Consider the following 25,878-nt stretch of genomic DNA (forward strand, 5'->3'; position numbering starts at 1 on the left):
TAGAAGTAGTGAGAGTGGATATCTTTGTTCTTTTTATGATCATACAAAGTATTTAGTCTTTCATCATTAAGTATTATCTTAGCTTCAGTTTTTCATAGACTTGAGATTTGAGTTAAGTTATCTTCTACACAAAGTTTGCTGGGTGTTTTTATTACAAATTGATGTTGGATTTTGTCAAATACTTCTGTGGCATCCATCATGGTAATAGTATGGTTTTTCCTTTTTAGTTTATGCATGCAATGAATTACATTGTTTGATTTTCAGAAGTAAAGCCAATCTTGGATTCCTGGGGTAAACTCCACTTGGATGTAATGTATTATACTTTTTACATATTGTTGGATTTGACTTGCTAACATTTTGTTTAAAAATTTTTATGTCCATGTTCATGAGGGATATTGGTCTGCAGGTTTTTTGGCTTTTCGTTTTTTTTTTTCTGGTAGTATCTTTGCTCCACTGTCTTGTCACTTGCATTGACCCCTATGAGAAACCTGCTGTCATCTTTATCTTTGTTCCTCTTTTCTTCTCTGGCTGGTTTTGAGGTTTTTCTCTTTGTCATTGGTACTGAACAATTTGATTATGATTTGGCTTAGTACAGTTTTCTTATGTTTATTATGCTTGGGGTTCATTTAGCTTCTTTGGTCTTCAGGTTTATAGTTTTCATCAAATTTATTTAAAATAGCAGCTATTCATTCTTCATATTTTTTTTCTATCTCCATCTTTCTTTCCTGTTTCAGGGACTCCAGTTACCTGTACATTAGACTGGCTGAAGTTGTTCCACAGTTCATTGATGCTCTCTTTATTTTATTACCTTTGTTTCTTTTTCTTTTTAAAAATCCTTTTATCTCTGTGTATTTCACTTTAAATAGTTGTTTTCTATGTCTCCAAGTTCACCAGTCTTTCTTCTGTGATACCTAATTTGCTATTAATTCCATCCTGTGAATTTTTTATCTTAGACATGGTAGTTTTTGTATCCAGAATTTCAGTGTTTTCAGTGTTCAAGTTTTTACTGTCCTTTCTAATGTTTCAGTTGGTGCTTTCCCTGACCTCAGATAGTCTCCTCACATGCATGTGCTGATCAGTACCCTGGTACTGATTCAAGGGGGACCCTCTACAGATCTCTGGGGTTCGCTATGTGGACCTCTCTCCCTGCTGGTACTCTGTCCTGTGGTTTCTAGCTGCTTGGTCTTCCTGGTCTCTCAGCTTGATTTCCTCAACTCAGGGAGTCAGCTGGGCTCAGCCTGGGTGCCCTCTGCCTATGGTGCAGGCTGGAGTTCTCCAGGTAGTGTGGTGGGGGATTGTAGGGCTCAACCTGTCTGTTTCCTATCTCTCACAGATCACTATCCTTCACTGCCTCATGTCCAGTGTTTTGAGCACTACTGTTCTATGTTCAACTGTTCAGCAATTTTGTCAGTTGTTTTGACTGTTTCAGAAGGGAAGGCAAATCTGGCCTCTGTTATTCTGTGTTGGCTGGGAGCAGAAGTCCTTATATTTCTTTGACTGTCTCTCCTCTGTCAACTCTGTTTTGCAATTCCCGTGATGGATCTCCTGACTGTTCCCTCGGAATGTTAGATGTTTGCTTATCACACTCAGCTCCTTTTCCTTTTTCTTTTTCTTTGTCTGTGATGTCTGGGGCAGTTTCTCAATGGATCTTTCTAATTCAGCAATTGAGCTTTCAGAAGTATCACTTTGTACTGCCTCCATTTGAGTTTTCAATCCTGAAATCATGTTTTTCATCTAAAACTAATCTTTCCTGGTCTCAGGTTGTTCTCTTTTTATTTATGAAGGATCTCCTCAAATATCGCTGAGATTTGGTATTTCGAAATATTGTTTTCTTTCTTGGAATGTGTTTCATGGAGTGGAGTGGTATTATTCTAACTTTTCAAATCACTTCCTTCCTTTTTAGGTACTGAATCTTTTCATCTATTAAGCTACCCTTCCCCCTCCCTCACCTTTTTATTCATCCTATGTTCTTAACATTTATTAAGACTTGAGATGATTTAAGTCATTGTATATTTCTTTGAAACTTAACTTGTCTAGCTTGGGGGTCTGTTGTCTGGGAGGGGCTATGAGGTTGTGCAGGCAGAGGCCGCTGTGTGCTCTGGACGTGGCAGCCTCAAGTTGGCAAAGGCATCACCCACTCCTCTCACTAGAATGCTGCCCGTTGGAAGCGGCCTTTCCTCCTCTTCGTGGAGCAGGTTGGCTGCTGTAAGTCAAGGTGATGTGAGAGCTCTGCCCCTGGCCTCTCTGGGTCCAGACCCTGGACCACTTCTCTGCTTTCTGACCCCCTAGTCTCTTTCCTGCTTGCAGATTTAGAGGCTTCTTTTAGGGGACGCTTTCACTTCCTTCCCAGGCAGCCCATTCTTTTGTATTTGTTGAGCCATTGGGCTGCTCATGCTCATTCTCATCCCATCCTTAGATGTACTCTTTCTTGCAGAAATCCCTCCGTGTTTCTGATGCATGTTTCCAGACCCCGTCCACTGTTTTTTCTGCATGGGCGCACATCGTCCCTGCTACTTTCGTATTTCTTTGATCATTTCATTAGCAATTTGCAGGGGAGGCGAAGCACGACCTGAAATTGCCTTCTTGAACTACATGTCAGCCTGGGCTCTTTCCATACACCAGGCAGCCTCTCTGCAGCAGAGGACAGAGAGTAGGGTGAATCATCCACCCTCAGGCTTGCATTTCTGGCATTTTTGTAGCATGATACCCCAAGAGGAATGTATTTCTTTAAATCACACTCCAGCATATTCTAAACAGGATGAAGAATTTGTACTTTGTCTACAGATTAAATAGCAGAAGAGGTGCCGGGCCGGCCACAGGGGGGACTGCGGGGTGACGATTTTATAATGAATAGCAGAGCCCCGGCCTGCACCACGCGGCACTCCAAACTCCACGTCATGTTTGGAATGTGAGCGCTGGAGAAAGCTGTTAGGCTCTGGGGCTTTTCAGCGAGGTACGAGAGCTGTTGTTTAGGTGGGTGAGGTAGTGTGGCCTGTCATGCCTGCTGGTGCTGTCTGCCCCATCCTTGGTACGGATTTGCCCCAAATGTTCTGGTCTTGGGCTTGTCCATGCACACAAGGCAATTATCCCTTTGATGCTCTGTGCTGAATTCACCGCCCTCCTTTTGCAGAGCTGCTGCCGACTCCTTGCCCAGTTAGCAACTCCTTAGCACCTTCCCCAGATGGTGGAGTGGGGAGATGGAAAGATTGACACAAAAACCAGACTGCTTGTCTGGGAGGCTCCTTCTGAGTGTCTGCGGGGCCTCTTAGTCACCGTGCTCAGTCCTTTTTGCCAGCCCTAGCCAAGGGTCCCCGTGAGCCCTTTTGTGTATTTCGTTATTTCACAGCCACAGGCTAGAGTCCTGACCCAAACCCCAGCCACTAGCTTCCTTCGTCCAGAAAAGCAAAAGGGCTCAGAGGAGGGATGTTTCCCCTCAAACCTATCCCTACCCCTGAAAACAGTTCACTCTGTGTGTCGGCCAGGAGCCTGGTTCTGCTCAGTGATCATGATTGCTCTTGCCAACGGTCACTTCTTCCCAGTGTTGATCTAGAAAAAAGCACAACCTAAAAGTTGACAGTTACGTTTTATTCGGGGACCTTACTGAGGACTATAGCCTGGGAATCAGTCTCTCAGATCGCTCTGAGGAACTGTTCCAAAGAGGTAAGGGAAGAGTCAGGATATACAGTAACTGCCCTACATACGAACCTTCAAGTTGCGAGCTTTCAAAGATGCGAACATGCGTTCACATGTCCAATCACGTAAGTTAGTTCATGTGTCTGGCGTACCTTGTCACGTGTGTGCATCCTCTACAAGTGGTTGTGCTTTTGTGTACTTTACTGTACAGTACTGTACAGAGTACAGTAGTACAGTGTCTTTATTTCAAGCTCAGGATGTCCAGAAGCAAGCCTCAAAGCCCATTGGTGTAGCTGGTACTACTGTACTTTTCAAGGTACTGTACTGTAAGATTAAAAATCTTTTCTTTATTTTTTGTGTTTGTTTGTTTTTTATGTATTATTTGCGTGAAAAGTATTATAAACCTATTCCACTACAGTACTATAGAGCCGATTGTGTTAGTTGGGTACCTAGGCTAACTGTTGGACTTACAAACAAGTTGGACTTAACGAATGCGCTCTCAGAACGGAATTTGTTCGTATGTAGGGGACTTACTGTACAGGAGTTTTTGCTAAAAACAAAAACAAACAAATAAAACCAGATAGTTGAACCTGAAAAAATTACTGTTAATCACAAAAAAACAGACATCTCAAGGATGTTAGTCCTTTCTGTGTATGGGAAGATGCAGTGAGTCTGGGCTCATTGAAATCATTCCTTTGATATGCATCTTAACTATCTGGGGCCAGTATCCTGTTTTTCTCCATCCTGAATCCCCTCAGGGCGCACCATAAGGCAGCTGCAGTGGCTGATGGCTTGATGGCAGGCAACATTTGTTGTTTACCTGAAAAGCAGGCAACAATTTTTTGTCCACACCAGCAAGCTTTTTTGCTGCCGACTGAACACTGTCCCTGGATACTTGGGACAGTGAATCCCAAGCCTGGCGTCTCTCTTTCCCTGAGTGTCAGAGGTAGGCAACATTGGATAGTAATGCTAGTCTTACAGGTTTTTTGCTTCTAAAATCGAAATTATTGTTATTCTTATATAAATCATACGAATTTCCCCAGGCAGTTCTGGGGCAGTTAGAAGTTTTGCTTTTACAATACGATGTGGCCTATGCAAAGCACATTGAGCGTTTGTTGCCAAAGACATCAGGGGACGGATGGGTCTGTTGGAAGCACATTTCCTAAACATCTGGAATCTCTGGCTCTCCTGCCTCTGTGTGAGAGACAGTGGAACAGCCCTGAAGGCTGGACTCTTCTGTTTGCTTCTGTTCATGGCTTTCTGGCCTTCTGGGCCCTGGGGTTGGGCCCCAGCCTCTCTCCCGCTGAGCTCCATCTGGACAGGACTGTACCCCGTTTGCTGACCCCTCCCTCCACTGTCCTGCACCCTGCTCAGATCCCTTGGCTTGGGACACCCCTCCCCTCTAGCTCCATCTCTCTGGACCTCCAGGGCTCCTTCTAATGCCGCCTCTTCCAGGAAGCTTCCCTTGATACCCCTTTGTGCTCTCTGATATGAAGCACTCTCTTTCTGCTCTGTGCTGCCTTTGCACTTGGTCTAGACTTCTTCTCCAGCCCTCAGTTGAGTTGGATGAATAGCTGGCTGAGAACGGGACCTTGTCTCCCCCTAACTGTGAGCCTGCTGGAGCTTGCACTTTGAAGTTTCTATGGAATAGAGCCAGTTCATAGATTCTTGCTCCCTGTGAGCCTTTCGATCTTCATGCGCTTCCATGTGCCCTCTTTCAACAATATTATTTTGACAAAAAACTGCTGCTCTGTGTGGTTTATTTCCATCTCAGGGTAATTGGGCTGACTTTTGTAGTCCCTTCTTGTCCAAATTCACCGCATGCTAACCGCCCTCCTCTCCTGCCAGCCTGAGTCGTGAGCACCGGATGTGATACGGAAGAACCCTACCCAGCACACGGTCTAGGTGGGGAGAGTTTAACGCAGCGTGTAACTCAAGCTGGGTACGGAAGCGTCCCTCGGTTGCTGCCATTAGACCGTGTGTCTTTTCTTACGAAACCCCTTCCAGAGTCAAGTGCCAGTGTCCCCAGTGTATAAATAGTTGTGAACTGGCTAGTGTGACACACAGCCTGCCATTCATTGGATGTCACCCAGTTTTCCCTGCCTGGATAACCATACAGAACCAGGGGCCCAGGTTACTAGGGGAGGGCCCTTGTTTACTGCCTCTGTGTTGTTGAGGAGATCTCAGGAGCTCGGCTTCCAGTAGCTGCTCAGGTTTCCTACTGCCAAAGGGAGATGCAGTGAGGCTTGAGGTGGGTGGAGGTGCTCTGAGACAGAAGCCCTAGCCCTAAAACTTCAGGGATCCTTTAGAAAATAGGGGGAAGAAAGACTCATGGGACATTCATTGGAGCACATGAAGATTGTAATTCAGCCACCATACAGTCATGACAGCTTAACCTCCGTGGTAGGTGGTGGCAATTCAGGACAAAGCTATTGGACACCAAACGTGTGGGAGGCACCTGGCCTGGGGGACACGAAGAGATCCAAGTCATGTGACCAAGTACAGTAAGTCCCCTACACACAAACGAGTTCCATTCCAAGAGTGCGTTCGTAAGTCCAATTTGTTCATAAGTCCAACAGAGTTAGCCTCGGTCCCCAACTAACACAATCGGCTCTCTAGTACTGCACTGGAATAGGTTTATAATACTTTTCACACAAATAACACATAAAAGACAAACACAAAAAATAAAGAAAACATTTTGACTCTTACAGTACAGTACCTTGAAAAGTGCAGTAGTACAGTACAACAGCTGGCATCCAGGGGCTGGCATCGAGTGAACAGGCAAGAAGAGTTACTGATTGGAGGAGGGAGAGGAGGTGGGAGATGGTAGAGCTGAAGGATCGTCAGCAATAGGAGACGGAGGGCAAGCTGCAATTTCACTCACGCCTGACGTGGATGGAACACACGTTCGCATCTTTGAAAGTTCACAACTTGAAGGTTCATATGTAGGGGACTTAGTAGCTATGATGTTAGGGAAAATGGTGGGCAGTATATTCAAAGGTTCCCCAAGCTTGCCCCCCGCCCCTGATTATTCACTCAAACATGAATCTAGGTTCTGCTGGGAAGGGATTTTACTGATGTGATTAAAGTCCCAAGTCAGGTGACCTTAAAAAATGAACATTATCCAGGTAGGTCTGACCCAATCAGGTAGGCCATTTGAAAGCAAATAATTTTATCTGGCTGGTGACAGAAGGGAAAGTTGGAGAGATCCAAAGCACAAGAAGGATACCGTTGCTGGCTTTGAAGGTGGAGGGGGCCGTGAGAAATGATCTGTGAAGGTCTCCCTGAGAGTGACTCCCCCCACAAAAAAAGCCAGAATGGAAATGGGCACTTCAGTCCAACAGCTGCAAGGAACTGAACCTGCCAAGACCTTGAATGAGTTTGGAGGTGGTGTCTTCCCAAGAGCCTTGAGACAAGAGCCCAGCCCAGCCAACACCTTCAGTTTGGCCTTGTGGGACCCTGAGCAGAAAACCCAGTCAAGTCCACCCAGACTTGGACCTAAAGAACGTGAGCTAATAAATAGGTGTTGTTTTAAGCCTCTGGGTTTGGGGTAATTTGCTACAGGGCAATAAAAAGGAACACAGGTATTAGGGGGCAGAGCATTCCCTGGGCTGTCGGGGGTTCCCAGAGGAATAGGAGAAGGTCCCTGCCCTGAGAAGCTCACATCCTGCCATGACCAGTAAATGGTTGCATGTGGTTTTGAAATAGTAGAGCAGCGTTGCAGACGAGATAATTATGAATGTATTCTTGATGAGGAAAATGTGAAAAAGAAAGGCCTTCTTTCTAGAGCAAGAATTTTAGAGGGAAGGGGAAAGAGAAGCGCTTTCTGATACATTTCATCTCGTGACTTCACTTTCTTGTTCATCTCCAAGCATTTGCAACAAGTCAAACCCCTGAATGTGACTCAGGCGGTGCTCCTGGAGTAGCGTTAAGCCGGTGCAGCTCAGACCAGAGCAGCACGAGTTCAGCCAGCCGCTCCACTTGGGCCCCCAGAGGGTTTCTTTAGAATGGAGCGTTCCCACTCCGCCCGAGCATTAACTCCCCCTTCCCAAACCTGAGTGAGCGTTTCCTTTTTGTGAACATGTCCCTCTGAACCAGGGACTGCATTGCTAGCGCACCCTGTTCTTCTGAGAGGCTCCTGGAGAACTGCCCCCTACCTCTAAAGACAAAATGGGGACCTGTCCTGGAGCAGAGGAGCCCGAGCGAGAGACAGGAGGGCTAGGTGACCTCGAATCTAGCAGAGTTTCTCAGTCTTCCTAGGGTGAGATCCATCTCTCACTCTGATTCCCTCTGAGATCACCTGTAAAGAGGGACCATATGTATATAGTCTATCATCCGAACCTGGACACTTTGGGAGTGAAAAGAGGCCCTACTAATAACTATGCTGGGACACTGGGCAAAAGCCAGGATGGGCAGGTGTGGTCATTCTAACCATACCTGCCCTGAGGGGTGCTGCTCCTTCCATAACTCCATCCAAATATAGACATAAGTCCATTCCAGTGATGTCCGAGGCATGGTTGAGACAGGCTAGCATAATCTACAGGTCTCCATTAAATCAGAAGGAAAAACTGAAAAGCAGGAAACACACACACAGTTAAGAATTACAAGGAAAAAAACCTTGCCTTTTCCTAGTCTAGGTTTCTGATCCTGAAGCAGCTACAGGCTGGCAACAATCCCCTGCAGGTGGCTGACCTCTTGTCCCCCTGACTGCCCATCTGCTTCCGTTTGGTGAGCGCCATCTTATTTTCTGCTGAGGGATGTGGCCTCCCAGCTCCCCTGGGCAGTCGCTGCTGTGAAGAGCACAGACTCTAGTTCAGATCGTGACTCCCCACTCCCCAGTGATGAGACCCATCTTGGCTGAGTTATTCAGTGTCTCTGGGCTTCAGTTTCCCCGTGGGAACAATACAACCTACCCAGGGGCTAGCAAGGAGGGGGTGTTGTTATGAGTTTCTGCCCAGGGTGCCAGGAATAAAGGGCTACGTTGTTTATAGAGAATTAAAAAACAATAACAAAGCCTACTAAAAGTTAATCTGCTTTTTATTATCATCCTGTACCAGCAGTTCTCGGCAATATCAGTGATCAAATATTTCTCCCCTCTGAGGCTGGTGACTCCCAATGCCCTTTTTCCTTCTCCCCACTCTACCTCGGTACACCAGTCTGACCTAATTCCCGGGGTTGTGATGTAGATCAAACAAATGATGCATAGAAAATGTTTAATTATGATAATAACTGGCCCTTCGTAAAATCCTCTAAAAGTGAGTCCCTTGTCTTTCCTTTTTTGTCAGAGGCCAGGGATTGTTGTATTGGTCTGGGCTATTTGGTTGCAAGTAACAGAAATTAAAATGGAACTAGTTTAGGCATTAGAAGAGGGAACTTACTGGCATCAATGATTTGAACACCGCGAAGGAACTCTTTCACCGGTTTATGTCTTCGCTGCCTTCTTAGAGTCAGCTTCATTGTCTTAGATTCAACTCTCCATGAAGCTGGGATCATGGCTGCTGAAAAAGCTGTGCTCAGATTCCTAAAGAAAAAGGGGAGAGGTAGAAATGGTCACATTTTGCCTATGGAGGATTCTGATTGGCCTGGCTGGACCATGTCCTAGTCTTGGGGCCAGTCACTATGGGCAGAGGAGGAGTGAGGTCCAGTGATTGGTCCAGCTTGTGTCAGGTTGCCCAGCCCTCACCCATTCGCTGTGGGCATAGGGTGGATGAGGTGCTATGATTGGCCCAGCTTGTGTCAGGTACCCAACACTCAACCAATCACTACATCCCAGGAGATGGGATCTTATAAGACGGCAGCTTCTTGTTTGACTTCCATAATAAAGGAATAGCACAGGGTAACCAACAAGGTCCTACTGTATAGCACAGGGAACTCTACCCAATATTCTGTGATAACCTACATGAGAAAAGAATCTAAAAAAGAGTGAGTATATGTATATGTATAGCTGAATCACTTTACTCTACACCTGAAACTAACACAACAACGTTGTAAATCAACTATACTTCAATAAAATTAAAATTTTTTTTAAAAAAAGGAATAACACAAGAACATTGTGGTGGGGGAGGTTCTGGGTGGATAGAGGAGCAGTTGTCCTTAGTAACTCTACTGCCCATTCAGAGACTTCCACTTCTGGTTTGAGAAGAAAATAGCTTGGTTACAACTTCAGAATTGGTATATTTGTACCCTTAGTTGTGTCCAAACACCTGCCAGAGATAATGAAAAATGAAGGAAATGTACCCACCCTCGGTAGCAGAAGGCCCATTCTCTCCCAGGCTCAGTAGCTGTAGCTCATGCTCTGGAGTTTGTTCTGGAACAGGCCTCGTGCACTCTGCTTAGGTTCCTCTGCTGTGGGGTGTTTGTTCCTGTGTGCACAGCTGCTGGAATGGCTGTGCTCAGCCTTTTGAGAATGAGAACACATTGTCACTGGAACAGCAACCAAAGTCTCTTCTAGCCCCTGGGCTCCCGTTTCAGGGGCCACACATTTTTGGAAGGACATCAAATATTGTCCATCATGGAGCCGTGGCTTTGCTTTTGTTGCTAATCATTTTCTCTTGTTTTCCTCCTTTTCAAACCAAGATAAGATGTTTCTAGTTTTCTTAAGGATTCTTTTGATGAAATAATTCTCATTTATATTTGTATTTCTGTTATAGCCTGGGGAGCTGTTTTATGAGCACAAAGCCTTCTTTTGTGATCTTATCCAAGACAAACTTCTGATTCTTCTTTTATCAAAGAGTTACTACTGACCAAAATAATACTTAAAAATCAGCTTACTGAAAACAATTACAGAAGGGCCCTCTGCCCATAGAAAAAGGTGCTCCGTTGTTGGACTCATTCTTCTTCTAAAGTAGGAGTCAGCAAAATGCTTTTTGTAAAGGGCCAGATAATAAATATTTTTGGCTTTGTGAGCCATATAGTCTCTTTCACAACTACTCAGTTCTACTGTCGTAGCATGGAGGTAACCATGGGCAGTACATAAGTGAATGGTCATGGCTGTGTTCCAATAAATATTTAAAAACCAGAGAGTGAGCCAGCTTTGGGTCATAGGTCAGAGTTTGCCAGCTCCTGTTCTGAAGCATCTTATGCTTTTTCACTGTCTTTTAAAAATTATAGTTAAAATCCGGGATTTGTCATCATTCTTCTTTCCATTTCATGGAGCAGAAACACTGAATATTGGTCAATGTGTTAACTGCAGGGTTCACTAGGACCTGGTATTAAGAGCCTTAAGAAAATTTTTTTCATTTGTTGCAGTAATTCCGTTTTCAGGAATCTGTCCTAAGCTGATATGGCTATTTTTTTCTCTGTAGTTATTTACCACAGCATTATTTGCCACATGAAAAACCTGGGAACAACTTAAGGTCACATGGTAAATTGTCTACTCAAAATAATATCACAGAGCCTTTCAAATAATATTTATGATTAAATACTTATGAGTTTATGTTGTACTATAAAGTGGAAAAATATATACCATGAAACCTCATTTAATTAAAAGAAAAGAGCAGGCAGGCGTAGAAAAAGATTGACAGGAGATACACCTAAGTATTAATAGTTTTTTCTCTAGAGAGGAAGATTATCTGGGTTTTTTACTGCGTACGTGTGTGTGTGTGTGTGTGTGTGTGTGTGTGTGTGTGTTTGATTTTTCTAAAAAGACCACTTTAGTTTTAGAATTTTAAAGAAGTATTTTAAGGAGAAAAGTGGTTCTTCAACCTTTTAGCCTGAGACAGTGTAGTATGCATTATTCTAGAATCTTCCTTAGAGAAGCCAAGAGGCAGGGGCTGGGTTGACTCTAGGAGAGCCTCTCAGACCTGTGCTCTGTAGTCCAGGACAGTCATCTTAGGACTCACAAAGTGGCTGCCTGGAGCCTGCCAGTCATTTATATGCTAATTCTCGAAGGGGGTTATTGAGCTCTTACGTGTAAGTCTTCGAATCCCCATAGAACCTTCAAAGTAGGCAGGTCTGATCCTGCTTTCCAGTGAAAGGGACTGAGACAGAGAGAAAGGAAGTGACCTGCTTCTCTCCCACAATTGCACCTGCAGGATCTGTGTCTCCCATCCTTCCCAGCCTTTCTCTTTGAGACAGCATACTTCAGGTTTGGGATGTGTTATTAACTCGCTGATGGTTCTCCTTTGTACATCAAATGCAGAAAAAATATCTGCTTCCACAGCTGCTGGTTGCGTTGGAAGATTTCTGGGGCTTCTTCGGAAAAGTGGGCCATTGTGTAACGTGAGACCTGCCTGCTCTGGTGACCGGCTGGATGCCAGTGCTCAGAGAGAGGCTCATGGCTTCTGTACTGAAAGAAGGAAGAGCTGATGGGATGGGAGGCTTCGGGCACTGGACTGGCTGAATTCAAAGAACTGGTGAAGTGGGAGGGCCAGAGTAAAACGACTAGTGGGTGTGAAATTTGTGGTCCGGAAGGGGATGTGTGAATGTAAAATCTCCAAGGGAGCAGTTGTAGATGTTTGAATGTAAAACCTCCAAGGGACCAGTTGTAGATGCCTGTGAGTTCCAGAATACGGTGGTGGGCGTGGGGTCTGCCATGGGGTGGGGGGAACATACTCAGAGTTGAGGAGGGCAAGTACTGAGGCAGGGATGCTAGGTGAGTCCTCCACATGGATGCTGAATCCATCCATGGTGACAGCAGGTCTTGGGGTGAAGAGGAGGACTACGAGAGATGTGCTAACATCTAAAAATGAAAGAGGAACAGCGACCCGGAGGTTTGAAGACTACAGAGAACGGGGGGAGAGAGATAGTTAGGGAGTTTGGGATGGACATGTACACACGGCTATATTTAAAATGGATAACCAACAAGGACCTACTGTATAGCACAGGGAACTCTGCTCAATATTATGTAACAACCTAAATGGGAAAAGAATTTGAAAAAGAATAGATACCTGTATATGTATAACTGAATCACTTTGCTGTACACCTGAAACTAACACAACATTGTTAATCAACTATACTCCAATATAAAATTAAAAGTTTTTTTAAAATACTGTAAAAAAAAAGAGGGCTTGCAGGTGAACGAGGCTGACATGTTGAGTCTGGAAGGAGCCTGGGGTCCTATGAGAGGAGTGCTGGTTTGGAAGGGCTCTGGGGGCCCAGGAAGATGGCAGACCTACCTCTGACCCCGTAGCATATGGGATGTGAGAGAACAAGTCTCTTCTCCAGAAGAAATGCTGCCAGGGAAGCAAGCAGGTCAGGCTGGACTGTTAAGTCAGGGGGCCTGGGGAAAGGCCCTCCGCTTCTGAAAGGAGCTGAGGATGTAGGAGTTTGTTTATTTCAGAGTGGGTGTTCCAGAGGGCACCTAGAGGAGATGAGGGAGGAGGGGGACGGGGGGCTTGGATCGTCGTGGTTGAAGAAGACAGAGAGTAGAGAGAGGTGACCAGGGTGGCCGGGAGTTTAGGCACCGGCCAAACGAAAGCAGGATGAGATTCACGGTGGGACCAGCCAGTGACAGGATTACAAAGGAGCGAGTCCTCCTGACCCAGTGGATGAGGTTGGGGGTCAGGGGAGACTCTGGAAGGGGTCAGCTTTGGCCTGGTTGATTGTGTTTCTAGGGACCCACTGGGAACCAGTCCTAGAAATCCAGACCCATGGTTCTAAGCAGACCAAGGTTTCTGTGGTTCAGGAAAGAAGGTTAAGAGCAGTGTAAACAGCGGCTCTGTCTCCGTACTTGCTTCTCTCCTGGGGAGCCCCGTTGTAAGGAAACTCGACACCCAGTTGCCATGGGATGGAGCGTGATTCTCAGTCCATTACACTGGGACTCACTGCCCAGAGCCGGGGGTTAGCCCCCTACCTTCATACATCTCCCCTGCTATTAAATTTGTCAAAAATCCAATTTCCATAAGCCTTTCAGGACCACACCTACTGCATAAAGTAGGCGTGCTTTCCATTCCCAAGGAGCCTGGATAGGGGGTTCGTTGTGCCTGAGGAAATTGGAGAAGCACACGGAGAAATAAACGCTGAAGCTGTGGCCCCTCAGGGTCAGGACAGCAGACCATGGACATGTGTTTTTTCATTTCCTCATGTTCCAGGGCTCATGTGCTTCGCAGCTGTGATTTATTTTCACAGCACACTCTGGAATTTGACAGACTCTCATGCTGGCCTGCTTCACAGCTGAAACCATTTGCCATTTGGTAGATGATGAAGCAAGTGACAATTTCCACTAAAACAGCCCTGAAAAGAAGACGTCTGTGAGTGAGACAGACAGGTGTCAAACGCCGGCAGATGCCCCGGGGCCTCCTCCGTGCGGGATGGTGCCAGAGCTCCCAGCAGACAGAGAGCCGGCCAGACGGGCTTGAACTCTGGGGTGCACCTCCTGCTTAAAGATGCGTGGCTCTGTAGTGGGCATGGTGGTGATTACCGGTGTTTGGAGGGCTGCTCACCCCGCACCCTACAGAGCCCTGGGAGCGAAGGCTGCAGTGTCCCAGCTGCTGCTGCAGGTGCTGGGGAAAGAGAGTTGACGCCCCTTCCAAAACCCTGCGTGCCGCCCCTGCTCCCTCCCCTCCCCTTGAAGCAGTGGGAGTCACTTGGGTGGGGGGGGTGCCTTCTTCAAGGACCTTTTGATTTCAAGTGATAGAAACGCATTCAACTACTTATTGCAAAGGCGTGGCTCTCTGACCACTTTCTTACTCTGACTTTATTTTGCTCCTAGCACTTATTTCCTCCTGACACTCTCTCCTCCTCTCCCCTCCCTTCCCTCCTACTCCTTCTGTTCCTTGGTTTTTGCTGTCTATTCACGCACTGGAATCTAATGGCCTTTGCCTGTTTAGCTTTGTGTGCTTATATTAGTGCCTACATATTGTAGGTGTTTAATAAACATGTATTAAAATGATGGCAAGATGACACCTTGGGTAGATTGTGACAATAAATAGGAGTTAGTCAGGCAAAGGGAAGGGAGGTTCCCAAGGCAGCTGCAGGGAAGACCCAGAGCTGAGAGGTGAGAGCGGCCCCTGGGGACCCATGATGAGTCATTGCATGCCAGGGAGGGAGCTGAGCCGTGGTGGGTGACTGGTCAGCAGGAGGGGGTGACAGGTAGAGTGAGGTGAGCAGAGACCAGATCTTGGGGGACCTTTTAATGCCATGCGGCATGCGGCATGCGGGATCTTAGTACCTGATCAGAGATTGAACCCACGCCCCCTTGCAGTGGAAGCGCAGAGTCTTAACCACTGGACCGCCAGGGAAGTCCCATTGGGGGACCTTTGATACTGGGCTGCAGGACTTGGATTTTATTGGGAATCCATCGTCGGGAGCATGAAGAGTTTTCAAGGAGGGGTGTGACAGGATCATTTGTTTGAAGTCTGCTGGCAAACTCACACTTATTGCTTTCCTTCTGTGTGCAGATCACTTGTGTATGTGTTGTATCACAATGATCCTGAAAGTGAGATCCTACTCCTCCATTTTGCAGGAATAAAACTGTGGACTAGAGAAGCTAAGTGCTGGGGGTCACACAAGGCATAGAGCCATTGTCATTTTTGTGTTTTCAGTAAAGACTTCCGGTAGCCGTGCAGAAGCCTGATTGAAGGGGGCAAGGCTGTGGCAGCACTCCATCCAGGGGAACAGCGAGGGCAGATCTAAGTAGTAGCAATGCAGATGGACGTGTATAGACCAAGGGTGTACAGGAGGGAGAGTTGACAGAATGGTAGTAATTGACCAGATGTTGGAGTGAGTTTTTCATATTCACTATTTAATAAGCAGTTATAGAGCACTTTCTATGAGCCATACTCACTTTATAGTATTAACCCATTTAATCCTCGCAACAACCATCCGAGCACAGTGCTATTATTATCCTCGTTTTACAGACGAAGAAGCTGAAGCACAGAGATGTTAGGTCACTTGCCCAGGGTCACACAGTAAGTGAAGGAGGCAGGATTTAAAGCTAGGTCCATGCTCTTAGCTATTAGATTTCTAGATTGAGCAACTGAGTAGTGGTAGTGCCAACGACCAAGGTAGGGAACTATGGAAAAGGCAGCTCTGGACGCTTTGGACAGGAGGACGGATTTGGTTTTGGACCTGTGGAGTGTAAGGTGTCTGAGATGCCCAAGAGACAGTTGGACACAGAGGAGCTTCCCAGAGGTCTGGCTGGAGATGACATCTTGGTGTCATCGGCATGTAGGGAATAGGGGAGCCAAAACATTACTAGAGGGTCCTGGGGAGAGTGAGAGAGAAAAGGAGCAACCCCCCCACACCCCGGGAGTGCCAGGCTGGGCTGAGAAGGAAGAGCCACCACAAGGGCTGAGAACCAGCAAAGGAGAAGCAGGAGAGAGTGGTGTCCTGGGGTAAGAATGTTCCAAGGAGGAGGGAATGGTCAAGGTCAGGGATGAAAGCAAGAGGGACTGAATAGTGTGTATGGAATGTGGCAACAAACAGGGACCCTGTGGTCTAGGCTGGAGCAGCCTTGTGAGCTGTAGAGAAGGCAGAGCACAGGGGCCAAGCCATCAGGAGGAGTGGGGCGGGAAACAGTGCACGTGGGCAGGACGCTCTGACTGCGGGGTTTAGGGGGAGGATGGGAACTTCAGAAGTTGGGGGACAGGACGGGAACTTCCAAGAAGGTTTTTTTATTTGTTCCCCACCCCACCCTGAGACACCCATGATGAAAGATATTTGATGATGTTTGAATACTGGAAGGAGCGGATGGTAGGGAGGGGAGAAGTTAGAAATAACTGGGTTGGAGGGCTCTGGCTGATGGAACAAAGCCCATTGTGGGTGGGAAGGACGCACTGAGATTCAGCATTTCTTCCTCTGAGATGAGAGCACAGCGGGTGATGGGTGCAGATGCGTGTGTGTTTTAATGTAGGGACAGGGAAATAAGGAGGTAACAATCCATTTATACTAGCATGTTACTTAATGCCAATTGTGTTGAAAAGTCCTCTTATGGATGGGTAAAAACAACTCAGTTCAACTAGCAAGCATATACGGTCGAGCCTCAGTATCCATGCAGATTAGTACCCGCCACAGATACCAAAGTCCATGGACGCTCAAGTCTCTTATATAAAACAGTGTAGTATTTGCATGTGGGATCTTTGTTCCCCGACCAGGGATCGAACCCACGTCTCCTGCATTGGAAGCGTGGGGTCCTAACCACTGGACTGCCAGGGAAGTCCCCCTCCTGTATACTTTAAATCATCTCTAGATTACTTGTAACACCTATATGTAATAACAGTATAAATGCTATGTAAATAGCTATTTCAAGTTTTGCTTTTTGGAAATTTCTGGAATTTTTTCCCCCAAATATTTCCCATCCGTGGTTGGTTGAATCTGGGAATGCAGAACCCATGAAATACGGAGGGCTGATTGTACACTGAATCAGACACCATCAGTGGTGCTAGGACACAACATTTTAAACTTGATTCCTTTCTTCAAGGTACAGAGCTCAAGGTCAAGGAAAATAGACATGTAATTAAATCATTACAATACAATGTGGAAAGTGTTATAAATGTCTATTTCTTCCACCAGACATGGTGGTAGACATGATCTTGCGCATATTTGCATCCCCTGAGCCTCACAAGATGCCTGTCTCATGAAAAGCATTTGATAAATACTGAAGGAAGGAATGAGGGAGGAAGGGAGGGAGAGAGGGAGAAAGGAAGGAAGGAGGGAGGAAGGGAGAAGAAGGAAGAAAAGGACATGAAGCTCTGCCTGAAGAACTTAGAAAAGATTTCCCAGAGGTTGTGACATGTGAACTGGTGCTGAAGGATGAGTAGCAGTTCACCAGGATGACAGTTCATGTGGAACAGAGAGAGAATTTCTGGCAGAAAGGACCATATCTGCCAATGTGTGACGGCACAAGGCACTTATAGACATGCCTGCCTGGTGAGTGCTTTGATGAGGGCACGGTCCAGAGCTGCTCTCTGTACTGCAGGGAAGCCTCTAACCACATATGGTTACTAAGCACCCGAAACGGGGCCAGTCGGAATTGAGATATGCTCTACATGTAAAATACACACCAATTTCAAAGACTTAGTATGAGAAAATGTGAAATATCCCATTAGTAATTTTTGCAGGGATTACATGTTGAAAGGATAATGTTTTGGATATATTATTAAAAGTAATTTTACCTGCTTCTTTTAACTTTTTAAAAATGTTCCTGCTAGAACATTTAAAATTACATAGATGGCTCTTAGTATGTTTCTCTTGGACAGGGTACTAGGAAATGTAGGGGAAATGAGGTTGAGTGGCAGGCAGGGGCCAAATCATGAAGGACTCTGTAAGGACCTCCTGTAAGCGATGCAGTTTTTCTTTAATTTTTATTTTATATTGGAGTATAGTTGATTTACAATGTTGTGTTAGTTTCAGGTGTACAGCAAAGTGATTCAGTTAGTTATACATATACATATACATATATCTATTCTTTTTCAGATTCTTTTCCCGTATAGGTTATTACAAGAGTATTGAGTAGAGTTCCCTGTGCTATACACACTCCTATATATAAAATAGATAATCAACAGGGACCTACCATATAGCAATGCATTTTTAAGCCAAGGCGGGCACAGTCAGATGTGTGTTGTCTAGACAGCTGTCAGCCGTGTGAAAGGTGGACCGAGGAGAGAGGATGCTGGGGGTTGGAAGTGAGTGAGTCTCCCTCGAGGAATGATGAGCCAGACGAGATGGACCGACTGAGTGTGCGGGAGGCAAGGGAGAGGAAGGTAAGATGACATCTAGAATTCTGGCTTCGATTGCTGTTGGATGGAGATGCTTTTGTGGGTATCTGGGGAGTGGGTGATGCCTCCTTTGAGGTATACAGTCAGCTGCTGGTGGTTTAGATCTTGGTGCTGGAGGTGTAGACGTAGGGTCGTTAGGATAGAGGTGATCATCAAAACCTCAGAGTGGATAAAATCGCATAGGGGATGCACAGAACAAGAAGAGAAGATGGCTGAGGTTGGAGCCCCTGGGGGATGAAGGGGCAGACACGAGGAGAGTGGAGAGTGCTTGTCAGAAGCCAAGGGGAGGGGGGATTTTTGAGAATCATTGTGCCATTGAGTAGAGTTCTGCAAAGTAGTCAGATAAGTCAAAGAGAGAACGCATTTTGGATTTAGCAATAAGAAAGTTGCTGGTGACCCTGGTGAATGCCGTTTCCATGAGGTAGTGGGGGAGAAAGCCGAATTGGAGGGACTCCTGGTGATGGAATTGAACAATGCAGAGACAGCAAGCATGGGCCACTCTTTGAAGAAAACAAGGCATTTGAATTGTGTGGATTTCATTGCTTAAAGAATGTTGGGAATTCCAAGAAACAAACGATTTGCGATTTGCATTGCCCCCTGTGTTTGCATCTGCAGAGCTCTCCCTGCACTTGCACCACCCCCCCAATCAAAGGCAGAGACTTATGCAAATGTGCTTTTCTTTCTCTCTCTCTCTCAGGCCGGATCTTGGACCTGAAGACTGGGACGGTCAAGAAAGAAGGGCAGCAGTCATCCATGAGGATGTGCATGGGCTCCCGGAGGTCCTTCATCTGCAGGATGAGGTCTGTTTGGGGGAACAGTGGGCTGGGCTCTGATGGGGTTGCTCCCTTCTCACCTCCGCTGAGAGTCCTGATGGGCTGTAAGATCACACCTTCACTCTGGTGATGTCATCTCCTGACTGCAGCGTGTGAGCCTCCTCCTTCTTGGTCTGTCTCACCTGTAAATGGAGAAGATAAGTCGACAGTTGGACATATAATTCAGGAATTCACGGGAGAGTTTGGGGCTGAAGACATAGAGTCAGGGATTGACGACAGTGAGGTGTATCTAAAGCCCTGAGACCACATGAGATCACCTGGGAAATGAGTGTTGCTAGAGAAGAGGTCAGAGCTCTGAGCTCAGGCCACCCCTGCACCAGGGAGGCAAGTAAGAACCGGCAGAGACTGAGAAGGAGCGGCTGGGCAGATGGCAGGGAACAAGAGAGGGAGGAGGAAGTTTCCAGGAGGAAGGCGTGGTCCACTGCCAGATGCTGCTGCTGATTCCCAGACACGAGGACTGAGGATGCATCACTGGACCCCAGAGGAAGAAGCAGCAGCAGCCGGAGCTGCAGGCCGGTGAGCGAGGCGGGCGTCCTCCTCTCCTCCAGGAAAGAGGTCGGTCCCCGCTGGCCCGGGCACGTGGTCTCCCAGGCTCTTCTTGAGCACTTTTCCTGACAAGTCCACCCAAGTCCACACCGATCCTGATTCAGCTCCAGCGCCTCCTGCCCTCTCCGACCTCCTCCCCGCCCCTGCCAAGCTTCCCGATGCTCCGATCTCAGGGCCGGGCACAGTGGAGCCACTCATTACCGTCACCTTCCTCCAGTGGTTTGCTTCTGGGACGGGAACTTACCACTTGAGCATCTGTTGGGAACTATGAAGTTACAGACAATCGATGTTTAAAATAAGTCTATATTTTCACTAATTCAAAGTCACCTTTTAAAGCAACTCTACTTCTTAAACAAAAACTGTTAATCTGGGCTTCCCTGGTGGCGCAGTGGTTGAGAATCTGCCTGCCAATGCAGGGGACATGGGTTCGAGCCCTGGTCTGGGAAGATCCCACATGCCGCGGAGCAGCTGGGCCCGTGAGCCACAACTGCTGAGCCTGCGCGTCTGGAGCCTGTGCTCCGCAACAAGAGAGGCCGCGATAGTGGGAGGCCCGCACACCGCGATGAAGAGTGGCCCCCGCTTGCCGCAACTAGAGAAAGCCCTCGCACAGAAACGAATACCCAACACAGCCAAAAATTAATAAGTAAATAAATAGATAGATAGATAAATAAAACTGTTAATCTGCAGGCTAAGCCATCTCAGATCACAGGTTGCCTGTGTTGAGGGGAGATCTGCCTCTCTAACCTCTAGGTGAGTCCTGAGAACCAGCAGAGGACTTGAGTATGGCTGTCCTTTCCTCCCAGTTGGCTCCTCTCCAGGCTGAGCATTTGGAATGCTTCCAGAAGACACGGATGGAATCCCCTTCACCTCCTGCCTCAGGTCATAAGGCGGTGTTGGAGTGACAATACACGAGCATCTCCTTGTGATTTAGCACTGAGGCTGCGCAGCCTGCCTTCCCTCTGTTCAGCCTACAGGGGCAAGCTGGGGGGCTCGACTCACATGCATTAGTGTCCACCCAGGGACAGAATGCCATCAGTAAATGTAGTCCAGCACAGCAAGGGCTTTCCGCCGTGCTTTGGCCAATAGGGTAAATGCCCATCCTAGCTTGATGGACATTCAGTCTAGCACCAGCAATGTGAATTCTTAATTGCACCATCTAAGCAGTTGCCTTGTGAATAAATTTATTGGAAGCATCAAGTTCACCATTCCTGAGTAGCCTCCAATGCCATTATCACTGCCCTATTGACCAGATTCAGGGGGGGGTCCGCTCCCTGCCCTGGTGCCTCTCAAGACATGCTCTAGGTAGCTTTTCCCAGTGCCAGACCCACACTACCTGGATTTACCTGTAAGGTGAGGAGCACTGCCATCTGCTGAGAGCATGGCCTTCCCCTCCAAATAAAGCAGCTTAGTTTCAGGAAGACACTGGGCATCCCCAGGCAGCAATGTCTTAGATTGACACTGCTGTGAAAATACGCTCGTGCTGGCAGCCATCCCAGGTCTCAGAGTATATAATTGGACTCTTTGTTGTATTGAATACTGAGGCATCCAGGGCATTACCTGCTATGTAGTTGGGAAGTGGAAGCGCATGTAATGAGTGGACGTCCTGAGAGCACAGGTCAGAGGTTGGCCACAGTGCAGGCTTTGGACGTGCAGAGCCTGGATGCTGAGAGAGTTATGGAGAAGGCAGAAAAGGTGCTACCAGAGTGGGCAGTGGGACGCCTCACGTCCCCTGCCTCCCAGAGAAGGACCCCAGAAAGCCCTGATTCCAGACTCATCCCTCCCTGTCCCCACTCTGTCCTTTGCCATCCGCAGGCTTGCAGCTGTCTGCGTATTCCTAGTGCCAGAACATTGCAGGGGAGGGGGGCAGTTTCCACACTGTGAAGCTAAAGCCTGAGAAGATGCTTCTGTTCATCAGCTGGCAACATCTGTTTTGAGTTGATGCCTCTGCTTGGGCCTGGAGAGACACTGTTGCTGTCATCACCCCCTTCCCTTGTTTCCTGAAAGCCACCAAGTTACACTGAAATGATCTGCAGGAGGGAGCATGGCCAGGATCCTCCTAGTGTCTTTCTGGATGTCTGCGGCTCCTGGGCTGGGCCCTGAGACAATTTCCATGTGCAATGCAGAATGGCTCACATGCCTCTTGCCTTCGGTGACAATCAAAATTCACAGGCTTGCAACCCTGCTTCTGCACTTTGGAAAGAACTTGGCTACTGGGTGCTCGCATTAGATAAGGCCCATATACTTGCCTGCAGCACTATGTGCTTTATAAAGTTGCCTAGGTCTTCACTCACTCTAATATATTTATCAAATCTTAGGTGTGGAAATGCTCCTTTGGACCACCTTCCTCTAAACAGAATAACCACCATGAGGAAAAGGTTCAGGTCAGTAAGACTTTCTGATGTACGTTTTGGGGCTATGCTGGTAGATAGCTTAAATGCACTAAGCTAAGGAGTAGCCGAACTTGAAGATGGGGCTTAGCCTTGGAGAGCACCAACAGACCCGCACATCAGGGTTGCAGTGGTTGAGATGAGGAAGGGAGTTGGGTGGATTTATTTTGCACATTCAGACCATGTAGGAGGAGGGAAAACAGGATGGTGGGAAGTCAAGATTGAAAAACACAAGGCCAACAGGAGAACCCAGTAACTTAGATACCAAAAGAGTCATGGACATCCTTGCCTCACCCCCAGGTGTCGAAAGCAAGCTCACAGAAGTTCTTTCTCTAGGAATGGCCTTGGCCCTGTGAAAGAAGGAGAAGCCCAGTATGCTGTGGTCCACTGCACAGGCTACATCAAGGCTTGGCCTCCAGCAGGTAAGCAGAACCTGCATATTCATTCCCAGGGGATTTCATGCTATTTCACCTCATCATGGTATCCTGTTAGAAATGCATTCTTTTTTTTTTTTTTAACATCTTTATTGGAGTATAATTGCTTTACAGTGTTGTGTTAGTTTCTGCTGTATAACAAAGTGAATCAGCTATATGCATACATATATTCCCACATCCCCTCCCTCTTGCATCTCCCTCCCACCCTCCTTATCCCACCCCTCTAGGTGGTCGCAAAGCACCAAGCTGATCTCCCTATGCCACGCAGCTGCTTCCCACTAGCTATCTATTTTACATTTGGTAGTGTATATATGTCAATGCTACTCTTTCACTTCGTCCCAGCTTACCCTTCCCCTGCCCCATGTCCTCAAATCCATTCTCTACGTCTGTGTCTTTATTCCCGTCCTGCCCCTAGGTTCATCAGAACCATTTTTTTTTTAAGATTCCATATATGTGTGTTAGCATATGGTATTTGTTTTTCTCTTTCTGACTTACTTCACTCTGTATGACACACTCTAGGTCCATCCACCTAACTACAAATAACTCAATTTCATTTCTTTTTATGGCTGAGTAATTCCACTGCATATATATGCCACATCTTCTTTATCCATTCATCTGTCGATGGACACTTACGTTGCTTCCATGTCCTGGCTATTGTAAATAGTGCTGCAATGAACACTGTGGTACATGACTCTTTTTGGTTATTTTTTTTTTAATGTTTGTTTATTTATTTATTTGTTTTCTTATTAGTCATCCATTTTATACACATCAGTGTATATATGTCAATCCCAATTTCCCAATTCATCACACCACCACCACCCCCCCCTGCTGCTTTCCCTGTTTGGTGTCCATATGTTTTTTCTCTACTTCTGTGTCGCAATTTCTGCTCTGCAAACTGGTTCATCAGTTCCATTTTCTAGGTTCCACATATATGTGTTAATATACGATATTTCTTTTTCTCTTTCTGACTTACTTCACTCTGTATGACAGTCTCTAGATGCATCCACGTCTCTACAAATGACCCAATTTTGTTTCTTTTTATGGCTGAGTAATATTCCATTGTATATATGTACCACATCTTCTTTATTCATTCGTCTGTCAATGAGCATTTAGGTTGCTTCCATGACCTGGCGATTGTAAATAGTGCTGCAATGAACATTGGGGTGCATGTGTCTTTTTGAGTTATGGTTTTCTCTGGGTATATGCCCAGTAGTGGGATTGCTGGGTCATATGGTAATTCTATTTTTAGTTCTTTAAGGAACCTCCATACTGTTCTCCATAGTGGCTATATCAATTTACATTCCACCAACAGTGCAAGAGGGTTCCCTTTTCTCCACACCCTCTCCAGCATTTATTGTTTGTAGATTTTTTGATGATGGCCATTCTGACCAGTGAGAGGTGATACCTCATTGTAGTTTTGATTTGCATTTCTCTAATGATTAGTAATGTTGAGCATCTTTTCATGTGTTTGTTGGCAATCTGTATATCTTCTTTGGAGAAATGTCTATTTAGGTCTTCTGCCCATTTTTGGATTGGGTTGTTTGTTTTTTTGATATTGAGTTGCATAAGCTGCTTGTATATTTTGGAGATTAATCCTTTGTCTGTTGCTTCATTTGCAAATATTTTCTCCCATTCTGAGGGTTGTCTTTTCATCTTTTTTATGGTTTCCTTTGCTGTGCAAAAGCTTTGAAGTTTCATTAGGTCCCATTTGTTTATTTTTGTTTCTATTTCCATTTCTCTAGGAGATGGGTCAAAAAGGATCTTGCTGTGATGTATGTCATAGAGTGTTCTGCCTGTGTTTTCCTCTAAGAGTTTTATAGTGTCTGGCCTTACATTTAGGTCTTTAATCCATTTTGAGTTTATTTTTGTGTATGGTGTTAGGAAGTGTTCTAATTTCATTCTTTTACATGTAGCTATCCAGTTTTCCAAGCACCATTTATTGAAGAGGCTGTCTTTTCTCCACTGTATACTCTTGCCTCCTTTATCAAAGATAAGGTGACCATATGTGTGTGGGTTTATCTCTGGGCTTTCTATCCTGTTCCATTGATCTATATTTCTGTTTTTGTGCCAGTACCATACTGTCTTGATTACTGTAGCTTTGTAGTATAGTCTGAAGTCCGGGAGCCTGATTCCTCCAGCTCCGTTTTTCTTTCTCAAGATTGTTTTGGCTGTTCAGGGTCTTTTGTGTTTCCATACAAATGGTGAAATTTTTTGTTCTAGTTCTGTGAAAAATGCCATTGGTAGTTTGATAGGGAGTGCATTGAATCTGTAGATTGCTTTGGGTAGTATAGTCATTTTCACAATGTTGTTTCTTCCAATCCAAGAACGTAGTATATCTCTCCATCTGCTTGTATCATCTTTAATTTCTTTCATCAGTGTCTTATAGTTTTCTGCGTATAGGTCTTTTGTCTCCTTAGGTAGGTTTATTCCTAGGTATTTTATTCTTTTTGTTGCAATGGTAAATGGGAATGTTTCCTTAATTTCTCCTTCAGATTTTTCATCATTAGTGTATAGGAATGCAAGAGATTTCTGTGTATTAATTTTGTATCCTGCTACTCTACCAAATTCATTGATTAGCTCTAGTAGTTTTCTGGTACATCTTTAGGATTCTCTACGTATAGTATCATGTCATCTGCAAACAGTGACAGTTTTACTTCTTTTCCGATTTGGATTCCTTTTATTTCTTTTTCTTCTCTGATTGCTGTGGCTAACACTTCCAAAACTATGTTGAATAATAGTGGTGAGAGTGGGCAACCTTGTCTTGTTCCTGATCTTAGTCAGTTTTTCACCATTGAGAAGAATGTTGTCTGTGGGTTTGTCATATATGGCCTTTATTATGCTGAGGTAGGTTCCCTCCATGCCTACTTTCTGGAGAGTTTTTATCGTAAATGGGTGTTGAATTTGTCAAAAGCTTTTTCTGCATCTATAGAGATTATCATATGGTTTTTATCCTTCAATTTGTTAATATGGTGTATCACATTGATTGATTTGCATATATTGAAGAATCCTGGCATTCCTGGGATAAACCCCACTTGATCATGGTGTATGATCCTTTTAATGTGCTGTTGGATTCTGTTTGCTAGTATTTTGTGGAGGATTTTTGCATTTATGTTCATCAGATATTGGCCTGTAGTTTTCTTTTTTTGTGACATCTTTGTCTGGTTTTGGTATCAGGGTGATGGTGGCCTCGTAGAACGAGTTTGAGAGTGTTCCTCCCTCTGCTGTATTTTGGAGGAGTTTGAGAAGGATAGGTGTTAGCTCTTCTCTAAATGTTTGATAGAATTCACCTGTGAAGCTGTCTGGTCCTGGGCTTTTGTTTGTTGGAAGATTTTTAATCACAGTTTTAGTTTCAGTGCTTGTGGTTGGTCTGTTTATATTTTCTATTTCT

General features: G+C 45.7%; 1 protein-coding gene across 8 annotated transcripts in view; it reads left to right on the top strand.

Annotated features, from left to right (window-relative positions):
• ARNT2 (aryl hydrocarbon receptor nuclear translocator 2) overlaps window positions 1-25,878 on the top strand; it is a 201,280-nt gene that overhangs the window by 89,925 nt on the left and 85,477 nt on the right. For all 8 annotated transcript variants that reach the window (XM_059912323.1, XM_059912322.1, XM_059912325.1 and 5 more), the window contains 3 exons: window positions 18,988-19,090; window positions 21,985-22,050; window positions 22,393-22,478. In XM_059912323.1, the coding sequence (XP_059768306.1) occupies window positions 18,988-19,090; window positions 21,985-22,050; window positions 22,393-22,478 (255 nt within the window). The remainder of the gene's footprint in view (window positions 1-18,987; window positions 19,091-21,984; window positions 22,051-22,392; window positions 22,479-25,878) is intronic.

The sequence above is a fragment of the Balaenoptera ricei genome, chromosome 2 (assembly GCF_028023285.1).
Source record: "Balaenoptera ricei isolate mBalRic1 chromosome 2, mBalRic1.hap2, whole genome shotgun sequence".
In the NCBI taxonomy this organism is placed as follows: Eukaryota; Metazoa; Chordata; class Mammalia; order Artiodactyla; family Balaenopteridae; genus Balaenoptera; species Balaenoptera ricei.